The following is an 11,190-nucleotide window of genomic DNA, read 5'->3' as shown; positions in this document are numbered from 1 at the left end:
TTTTTAAAAATATATCGTTAAGAAAAAAACAGACAAAAAAACATTAAAAAAATAATTTTTGAAATAAAAAATTTTACTTCAAATATTTTTTTCTCGCCATGGGAGACGTTAACAGTAAGAAAATGAAAATTTATTTCACATTATTTTAACTTTTCAAAACACGGGACCCCTTTAAACTGTGCGTAAAATAATTTAACTTTGATTTACAAACGCTTTACTCATTTTCTGTACAGAACAAAAAATACGATTCTAATATACATTTATAAACGTAAGAAACGTTATATTAAAACCAAAAAAGAGTACTCATAGAAAAGGATCTTTTCATTAAAAATGTTAGAAAAAATGACTTTTGAGCGTAAAAAATTCATAAAAAACGGGAATTAGAGACTAGTTAAAAAGAAAACCCGCGAGAAAGAAACACAGCAAAGAGCCAGGCAACAAAAAGGAGAAAAAAAAAGTGAAATATTTTTGAACAACCATATGAGCAAAAACATCGTTTTGTGACTTAAATTACAGTATAGAACAAAATATTTTAATGTCATAAGGCCGTTCGACACCAACAGAAAGGTTAGTCTAAAACAGTAAATGGATTCTAACAAAATACAACAGTCGGCAATCTGTTAAAAGCGGAAAACAGCGTCTTTTTTTTTTTAAAAAAAAACAAAAAAAACAACAGCAACATTTAACATTCACGAAGATTAATTTAAGATCATTTTATCATTAAAAAAAAAAATAATAAAAAAAGCATTAAAGGAAAGTTTTTACATTCAGAAAAACAAAGACCTTACCCGAGCTTCCATTGGAATAGAGTCGGTTTAGCATAGTTTTTCTCGATTGTAAATGAATAATGTTAAAATCCTCGAAACTAAAAAGAGAATGTAGAATGATGGAAACAAAACCACACAAGATTCTGGCAAAAAAATGATATGCATCATGATCTTTTCCCATCAGTAGTCTATATTATCCGTATATAAAAAAAAAAGAAAATCAGTCGGTTTATTTTAAGATAATACGAAAGAAGCTCCGGTCTTTTAAGATTAATTCCAACCAAATGTTTGATTTAAAACCTATTTTTGCGTTCTGTAAGTCGTTTTTTTTTAAATTTAAAAAAAAAATCTGTGTCTTCCTAATAAAATGACATGTGGACATGTGTGTTAAATCTATTTTTAAAAAAGTGATATGTAGACTGCAAAATTTGCTTCTCATCATCAAAGCAAATATTCAATCTTCTAACTCAAACAGCATCAAGTTTATTTCCATTAGACCATCATCTCTATCATCGTCACACTACAAGTATTTGAGTTGAACATTCGTTACTGATATTTCACTAAAAATATCTATAATCTCAAGGGTTAGACTATTCGCTACACCGAACACGTTCTCTTTGAAACTAGCTGCATGAGAGAAGTTATCTAACCTTGCAGATAAATTCATTTCCTTCCCATTTGTCTAAACATAAAGTAGATTAAAAAAAAAAGTGATTGTAAAATCTAATGAATTATTATATAGCAAGAAGACAGAAAACAGCAGCAAAAAGTTTACAAGAAATTTGAAAAATATTTTACACAGGTTATGAATGTTTTATTAAGTAGCTGAACAAGTTGATGGGGAAAAACCAAGAAACAAAACTCAGTGAGTTCTTTACCTAACATAAAACAAATTGATTAATGAAAAAATGACACCTCTTGCATCTTGCATAACCGTTCATTTAGATGAGAAACCTCTTCCCTCAAAAAAATGTTCTCTTCTAGTATATCTTGCTCTTTAGACTCATAGTTCTCCTAAAAAAATAGATGACATTTATAAATAAACAATTAAAAATTAATTATTTAACAGCAGTTGTTAAAATAAGCAAAACCTTTTGGTTTCTGGAAATCTAAAAATATTTGAATGAAGAATTTACCAGCTGAATTTGTAGTAACTTTATTGTATTGTTTTTACATTCAGCTTCTTTCTCAAGTTCTTCGAGTCGACGAAGAGAATCTTGAAATCTCTTAAAAAAAAAAAAAATAATAAGAGTTTTAATGCATTATGAGTATGGCCAGTTCAATTGAATAACATTCCCATGACTTTATTTTTTAGGAAAATAGTAAATAAAAAACAATTCCCTTAGATCTACACAGGATGAAAATATTGGTTTTTTGATTACATCAAAAGATATCCTGGAAAGTTATTTATGGTTAACCAATAAAATCTAAGAATTCTTTTTCTTTTATTGAAAAACATTTGGCATAAAAAAAAAGAAAAAAATGTATGTATAATCGTTGATGTTGTACCAGTTGATAAACAGATCTTGGAATATTTTATCAAGCTTCTTATTTCACTACTGAAGCAACAGTTAATTCGTATCAAAAATTTGAACTTTTTGTGGTTTGATATTGTACTTTAGCTGCAACAGACTTTTCTCCCTTTCCATGTTGACAAATGAAATTTTTTTTTAACTGAAAAAGATATTATTTAACCATAACTTTCATTAAAAGTTGAATTAAAACTTTTTTTTTTTTCATTTTAAGGAACAATATAATGCAGTAAAACTTGCACATAATTCGATAAAACACAATTATAACTTTATGTTTTACTTTATTCATTTATACTGCATTGAGATAAAAGCACTTCTTATTTAAATTAATTTTTAAAATAATTTTAAAAGTAATTCTCCATAAACAGATAGCTAAATGTGGAATTTCACTTGATTTTTACACTCCAAGCTGTCCTATTACTTTCCTTTGATTTCAAAGAAAAGTAATAAAACTGAAATGTTTTTTTTTTAAGAGAAGAAAGATTGAAATGTTCCTGTTGCATTCTAAAATTTTAAAAGACAGTAACTTTGCTTAGAGGAACATCAAAAATACAGATATATTTTAAACAGATAAATCAATGTTTCATACTGCATCTTCCAATCTGAATTTCATTCTCAAATGGGGTTAGAAAGTAACTTTTGCTGATGTTAGTAAAAATGTGGTGTTTGTAAAAAACCTTACAGAGTTTCTATACTTTAAAATGGGTTAAAGAGAGCTAGATTCATTAGTGGCTGTAGATCTTAAGTTGAATAACATCTTAAGGAGTTTAATGATGCCATCAAGATTTATCACACTTTGGATGCAAATTCTTTAAAAGCATCTTAGGCTAAAATCTATTTAAGCCACTTGTACCAAGGTATACTTTTCTTTCAATTATTAAAATCACCAACTTCTTAAAAGACTGCATAGAAACTTACTTGTGTCAAAGTAGAAAGATCATCTTCACTATCCAAACTTTGCTGTCTCTCTTTAACATTTTCTCTGAATACTGTATTGTCAGTGACTACTAATGGATCAACAACAGCCATTGGACTTGACTTAATATAAATAGGAGTTTATGCAAAACAAACAATATTAACAGTTCACTATTTTACAAATTCAAGTCTTTTCAAATAAAACATTTATCAGACTTATGCTTCTAGCAAAAACAACCTACTAAAAAAAGCCTTGGGGACAAAGGTGGAACAGAAGAACCTTCAAGGTAATTAGAAAGTTTTAATGGACCCTTGATTAATGGAGAGAAATAGTCTGCCTAAAAATAGAAAGTGCAACCAAAACTAATCTTATGGCAAAAATTTTAAAAGACTTTTAAAACAAAATAACAATGTTGGTAAGGATTTCAACTGTTATAAATAATGATTCAAATAAAGATGCATTGTATCACAAAACATGGTAATTAAAAATATAGAAGCTATCACCTCTAATAAAGTTCTCTTTAGTTTCAGCAATTGTGTCTTCAGAAATTTAATCTCATTTGTAAAATGAAGAAATGAGGCATTATCCATTACTATATTGCCTTCTACAGTTTCTGCCATTTGCATTTGACGTGGTGGTCTGAAGTTGTATGCAAAATCACGTGCTCCATAGGTTTGGCTTCGTTTCAATCTAAAATTTGATGCTTCTCTTTTTCTACCAATATCTCCCATAGAGATTGTATAACAACGATTTTCAATTCCATAAGTAAATTCCTCATTACCAACACTTGATGGTGGAGGTAATTGAGCACTTAGAGGAAAAAGTGATTCTACATCAAACATATTATGAATATTTTTTTTTACAGGGGTTTTTACTGAATTGTCATGGCATTCATCCTCATCTTCAGAAGTGTCAGGTAAAGGCATAGTTTCTGGAGGACCTTCATTTTTAAGTTTTTGAGAGTCAAAATGATCTGTTTGATTGTATATTTCCGATTTTTCATTTTTAATATCAGGAAAGACTGTTTCATTTTCATTAACTTCAGTTATTTTAAAATCAGCATTTGAAAATGTATTTGTTGCAGCAAAAGACATGCTAGGAAGATGACCTTTAAAACCTGCAGAAGAGCCATTGGTAGCGTCAACATTACTTGTATTTTCAGTATTAATGGAAGAATTATTTACAGTATCACTAGGAGAGTTATTTACATTTTCAGTATCAATAGAAGAGTTATTAGTTTTCTCAATATCAATAGAAGAGTTATTTGCATTTCCAGTATCAATAGAAGAGTTATTTGCATTTTCAGTATCAATAGAAGAGCTGTTCGAGAAAGCTTTATTTGGAGTAAAATTTTTTAAGGGGCTAACAGTGACTGTAGGATTGCAGTCATTTTTATTTTTGCATGATATAGCAGCAAGCACTTTTTGTATATCATCACTAAAAGATTCATTCTGTGATTCAAATTCATTCAATCCGTGATTTAGTTTTCCAGGTGTATCCTCAATAAAATTTTTTGGCATTTTCTCATTCTCAATAAATAACTCATTTTCATCATCTATCAAGATCTGAGTTTTATTGCAATTTGCTTCAACCTTTCCAGATATTACTTGAGTCTTATCCAAAAAACCAAAAGTTTCATTAGGGTCACTTGCAATAATATCTTTACATAAAATTTGTGTTGTATTAAAAGCTGGGACATTATATTGATCAAATTCTTCATTTCTATTTCTTGTAATATTTACTGTTTTATTAAACAAAACCTTTTGTTGACATTCCTCATCTTGATCATTTTCATATTCATGATTATATGTAGCATTTTGAAAATGATTGTCAAAATTTTCTAAAACTTGAGTTTTTTGACCTGCAATAATTTCATCACATTGATCTTTGTTTTTCAAATTCAAAAATTTGTTACAAGATACATTAAGTAATTTACTAGCATGTGAAGAAGGTTCTTGAAATACACTAAAGGTAGAATCAGCATCAGTAACATCCACTTCTGAGATTATAGGGCTTATTTTTAAATACTCTAAATGCTTTGATTGCACAGTATTATATGGTGTGGACATTGTTTCTGTGCCACTAATATGTGTGGAAATACGTGGCCTTAAGCCACCAAGTTGTCCTTTTAAGCCTAACTTAGATTTTATTCTAGTCTTTTTAGTCAAATTACTTGGTATAGATTTAGAGCTGCACTGAATTGGCATACTTGAAGATGTAAGATCATTTTGTGAAAGACATTTGTTTGCTGCATCAAACTCTGTATTATGTGGTTTGTCAATCATCCCTGGCAATGTTTGTAAAGATTTTGAATGAATTTTGGATGGCAATTTATTAGGGTGACTACTCCCAGACATAGTTGTGACTGTTGGACATTGATTTAAAGGATTTTGAAGAATAGGTATCATATTAGTTGTAGAAGGCTGTTTTAATTGACCAGTTGTCATTACTTTCTTTAAATTATTATTCACTAGAGGAGGTTTTGAAACAACTGATGAGGGTTGTACTACACATGATTGTAATGCAATTTCTTGAGATGAGATTTGTTTGTATACATTATCTAACTGTCTCTTTACCACTTGTTTAGGAACATTTATATTTTCTTTATCACTTATAGGATTAAACGGTTCTTTCAAAACACGTTGTTCAGCAGTTTTTAATGCTCCCATAGATCTTCGTTTACCAATATTTGGTATCTGACTAGTAGCTGGTTTTGAGGTTCGATCATAAGGCGTTGGACCATGTTGAGTAACTGAGCTTGTAATAGGCTTACATATTAATGAGCGCTTGCTTTCAACCACTGTTGGTGCATCAATCATAACAGGCCTGCACAAGTAAATATTTTATAAAGCTTTTTTAGCTTTTAAGAAATATCATAATTATTAACATTTTTAGAATACAATAAAATATCTAACCTTTTACAAATCTCAGTGGATGAAACAACAGGAGTGGCAGCTATATAAAATAAAACATAAATACAAGACAAATTCTAATAAATTTACCAAAGTATTAGAATAAATATATACACACACACAAATTTAAACATGAAGGCAAATTACACAATTAACTTAAAAGCGAGACCTGCTAACATTGAACTCCTTGGTAATCCAGAGGGTTTTATTTTTGAAAAACCAGGAGCCTGCAAGCGTGACATTTTTCTTTACCACTCTTAAATAAGATATATTGATTGAAGTTTAATAAACTTTTAATAATAAAAATAAATTACCAAATGTTGATAACTATTGTTTTTGAGCTGTCTTATAATGTAAGTGGATAGCTAGACATAAGTACATAGGTTTGTCGTTTTACACAAAGTTATAGTTTTACATGACCTAACTTATAGAATAAAAAATTACCGAGAAGGTAGCCAGGTATATCCGATTATGTTATATGTATATATATATATATAAATATACCCTACCGAAAGCTATGGTAAGGCACTTATAAATGGTCAGAAAGGTATGACACTGACAATCACATAAGAATAAGCAGTAACGTTGAAGTTTTTTTTAATTTGCGCAAGTTAGATTGTTTTCAAAATAAGTATTGCCACGTCTTTCGTCACATTACTGTTGTCATTCAATTTAAAATTTAAATATTCTATTATTAATTTTAAAAAAATAAAATTACAAATAATTTATCGACGAAAAATCAGGTCAAAGCATAAAAATACGTAACCGAAGCATTATTTGAATCGTACCGCCTACGATAACCGGTATTTTACGATAATCCGTAAGCAGAAAACAGGGTCTGTTTACGGAACAAAATCTAAGCAAAATATTTATCTACCATATTGGGAGGCCCCAGACGCAAATTGAAAGTACTGATAAATATCGCTTGCATATAACAGGAAAAAACAATTTTGTATGTTAAGTAGGGTTTTGCTGGAGTACCGTTTGAGGAACCGGAGGTCCGGATTGTTCCGTTTTTATTGACCGGGTGCTGGATTGCGTTTCTCTTCTTGACGTAAGAACTTCCGAATTGAGATCCGCTTTTTAATCAGATTTTTACGGATTAATTCAGGACACTCTCCGGTTTAGGAGTCTGATGAAATTCATCAGCATAACAAGACTTTATTTTTAAAAATTGAAAACATTCTATAAACCTAGCACATATGCATTTGCTTTGTAAGAATATCCTTTAATAGTGCAATATACATATTTCGAGGTTAGAATTATTTTGTTCAATCTCCAAGTTTAAACGTTGGGAGAAAGTTTTTGATTTTTTTCTTCAAGTAAAAATTATTTAAAATTTCAACTTTAATTTTTAAAGAAATAATAACTTATACTTTACGTAATTTATGTTTAAACAAATTATTTAGAAAAAAATATCTAAAATATAGCGTATTTTAAAAGTAATCATTACTTACTAAAATTAATAACTCATTTTCTCCCAACTTTTAAAATAGGAGATAGAACAAAATAATTCTAACCTCGCGATATATATATATTAGGGAGCTTAGGCAATTTTTATAGCCAATGTAATTCTTTTTTATTTAAAATGCATTGGATTCCTTAATATATTTTATTTTCAAAATGGTTTCAACCACTTCTGTAGCTTATTTAGTTCCAAAGATATTCGTGTTTTAACATTTTCAAATCATATACATTATATATATATATATATATATATATATATATATATATATATATATATATATATATATATATATATATATATATATATATATATATATATGTATATATATATAAACACACACACATTAATTACATGAATTTGAAAAAAAATTTACGAGGCAAAGTTTTTTCCTCTAAAAAACCAGTCATTAGCCTCTGTAAATGGCGTAGCCAGGATTTATTCTGGGATACACAGGCTCTTCAAAATTTTAACACAAATAATAGTTAATTAATATTGTACAATATGAAAGTTTCAATTGAGAAAATTATTTTGAAAATCTTTTTTTTTTTTTTTTGAAGGGACAAAAGTCCCTAGCACACTTCGAGTACGCCACTAGTCTCTATAGGGACTATTTAGTGTTAGCTTATATGCGTTCTGAAAAAAAGAGACATTTTACCAGAATCAAACTTTAAAAAGAACTTTAGTAAACAGGCATGTGATATTTAAAATAGCTCAACATTTTTTTCTTCATAAACTGATTTTAAATACCAAAAAACTGCAAAGTTTTTTTACCTGTCTTTTCGACGGTCCCACGTGCAGGAAAAAGTCATTAGCATTTTATAATCATAACTTCGTCATAAATTAGTATAAAACAAAACTGTTTTTCTCGGAGTTTTACAGAGACATAAATTAACGGATGTATCGAAAGGAAAGCTATTTGCTGAATTTGATGGGAAAAAATAAAGCTGAAAATAATAAAGAAAATTAAAAAAAAAATACTTATAATAGAATTGCAGTCAGTGTATAGCGTTCTGAATTAGAAGACAAAGACTCCCTTTTAGGAATTGTTTGGGAGGAAAACTTAATTGGATCAGTGGAAGAAAGTGTAAGCCCAACCTTCTTGAATACCATGACATCTGAAAACATTTTTTGGGTTTTTTGGGTTACAGTAAGCAATTATGGAGTTTCTTCTGGCATAGTTTATATCTTAACCACTACTCGACACCTCTCTCACATGATAATATGTAATTGAATTGCACAATCTTTGTTTTGTGATAGCGAATACAGGACATAAGAATAAAGGTCTTAAGTGGAGGTCTGCACGAACATTTCACTCTGGTAGACTTCTAAGCCGTTTTATTTAGGTCAGATGTCCCTAGATTTAGCATCCATTTGTCTGACTGACTTGACTATGTGGCTGATTCTCTATATTTACTAACTGTAGAAATTATAAGTAACAACAATATTATGAGTAAGGACGAAACGGAGTGGCTCAGAAAGCTAATTTTTTCTTTTTGTAAATTATGTCGTTCAAAATATTTTTAAAAACTTGGAAGTTCTGAAACATTTGTTTGAAGAAATCGGGAGATTACAGTCTAAAATCAGAAAGTTTAAAACCCAGAGTGAAAATAGTGTTCCAACTATTCACTTAATAAAATAAATTCGCATCTTCCTGAATTTAATGGCCTTTAAGTACTTCTTTTTGATAATTTGTAGTTGAAAGTGTTTTTAAAATTGCTAATAATAAAAAATTTTTAAATAATATAATGATAAAAAATAAATAAAAATTACTGATTTTTTGGAGTGAGTTAATTCAAGCTTCTGAATTTTTATATAGCAACTAGAGTTTGCAAAAAAGGAGTTTTAGCATCATGATGCCTGAGAAATTTTTTATGGGAATTAGTCGCGCAGAATTTAGGGGTGGGAGTTAAGGTTAGTTTTAGCCCAACTAAAAATAGACGACTTACTTTTTAGCGTAATTAAATTTAGTCGACTCACTAAATTTAGTTGACTAAAACAAGATTTAGAGCTAAAAAAAACTGAATAACCAATATCATAAAATTAAATGAGCATAATATAAATTATGACAAATAAATCAATTTAAAGACATTCATCAAAATTTATTGTTTTTAAAAAATTTAAAATACGCAATACAATTTGTGACGATTAGGTAATAAAAGATGTTTTGTTTGTACCAAGTATTGGCCCAAATTTTCTTTTATTGATTTAAATAAAAACTGGTTCGTAGCAGAACAACTCCGTCAAATACAGTTGATATTTTATACCAAATACATGATTAGTTATCAGCATTTTAATAATAATTTTTAAAAGAAAAACAAAATTGAGAGTTGAACAAGATATATATTCAATTACATAATATAGAAATAATAAAAAACATTAATTGCCGAACTGTTTCAATCTTATTGTTGTCAATGTAAATATCTGCGTTTTTATGAGTGTAGAACGAAATAAATTACGTATTGTTACCTCTAAAAGTCATTGCAGGTATTATGTAAAGGAAATCCGAAAATGCTTCTGCACATAACACACCTTTCAAAAACATGGCACCATTTTTTTTAATAAACTAATTTCACATGTGTTTTATAATTTATAATTCACTTTAACTAAAAATTGAAAAAATCCAGATCTGAACCGCTTTTCATTAAGTTAAAACAAGTACTTAGTAATAAAGGGGGACTAATTGGATACAGTTTTATTACTATTACAAAATTCCAAGTGTATATGTCGTAAACCTTTCTCCAAAAACTCTGAAAATCGAACTTTGAAACAGATGCCCTGCAGATAAAAATCGTAACTTACAGCAATTTGCAATTAAAAACATGGCGCCCAAACCACTCCACAACTAACGCATAACAAGATTTCAAAAACGTAGTTTTTGGGTAACAGTAGCAATATATTTTTCGCAAATTAAAAATTTAGTCGACTAAATTTAGTTAGACTAAAAAGTTAGTCGACTAATTTTAGTTAAGTTAGTTACAATTTTTAGTTTTGGCCACAACACTAATTTTTGCAGTTTTCTGAAAAAATCGGAGAATGGCTAGAGAATGATACAATCAATGGTCCATCTTGCCTCCAAAGGAGACAAACTATTAGTGTTTTAATTGCAGGAAAAAGACGTAACCGTATTCGTAATCAAAGGGAGAAAAATAAAAAAACAGCGATTAGGAAAAGGCGTCACACAAAAGCATACACACGCAGACGTATTCATACCGTCAAATAAATAAAAGATAAATTGACATAGGAACAAGTAACAATAACTAATGAATTTCAAGAAAAGTGTAAAAATACATATATATTGAGGAAGAAAAAAGTCAGCAGAAGTCGGTTGCCGGTTTTGGTATGTAAAAGGAGAAATTAAAATTCGTTTAAGTAGAGTTTAAATGACCCGCTAATGTTTTTTTTGGCTCTGATCAAATTTTTTTATGCTGATGTTAATATTTTGTCAATATAAAAAATCAATAACACAAAAAGTCAATATATTTTATAATATATTTTATAAAAATGATATTATTATAATATATATTATAAAAAATCAATAACATTAGACATAACCTAACATAAAAAATCAATGCAAATTGATTTTTTATGCTGACAT

At 28.7% G+C, this 11,190-nt stretch overlaps 1 protein-coding gene across 4 annotated transcripts; it reads right to left on the bottom strand.

Moving 5' to 3' along the window:
- On the bottom strand, positions 1-6,845 carry LOC145183008 (uncharacterized). Of its 4 annotated transcripts, XM_090078643.1 has the most exons (10): positions 6,297-6,484; positions 6,131-6,170; positions 3,719-6,041; positions 3,457-3,552; positions 3,218-3,337; positions 1,904-1,993; positions 1,683-1,781; positions 1,418-1,449; positions 789-865; positions 1-573 (listed from the first exon to the last, which is right to left on the bottom strand). In XM_090078643.1, exons 1-10 carry the CDS (start codon positions 6,367-6,369, stop codon positions 569-571), a joined length of 2,955 nt encoding a protein of 984 aa, XP_089934769.1. In that variant the 5' UTR covers positions 6,370-6,484; the 3' UTR covers positions 1-568. The 4 variants fall into 4 exon arrangements, 3 of the variants coding, with proteins under 3 accessions (XP_089934769.1, XP_089934767.1, XP_089934768.1); XR_016449788.1 differs by lacking the exon at positions 1-573 and having other exon boundaries at positions 825-865; positions 1,646-1,781; positions 6,297-6,485; XM_090078641.1 differs by lacking the exons at positions 1-573; positions 789-865 and adding an exon at positions 6,637-6,845 and having other exon boundaries at positions 1,149-1,449; positions 6,297-6,383.
- Between the last annotated feature and the right edge of the window lie 4,345 nt (positions 6,846-11,190).

This window comes from Hydra viridissima, unplaced genomic scaffold (genome assembly GCF_058129835.1).
Source record: "Hydra viridissima isolate aposymbiotic clone 2 unplaced genomic scaffold, HvirCarnegie_v1 scaffold_2, whole genome shotgun sequence".
In the NCBI taxonomy this organism is placed as follows: Eukaryota; Metazoa; Cnidaria; class Hydrozoa; order Anthoathecata; family Hydridae; genus Hydra; species Hydra viridissima.
This window is presented reverse-complemented; position numbering and strand designations above follow the sequence as displayed.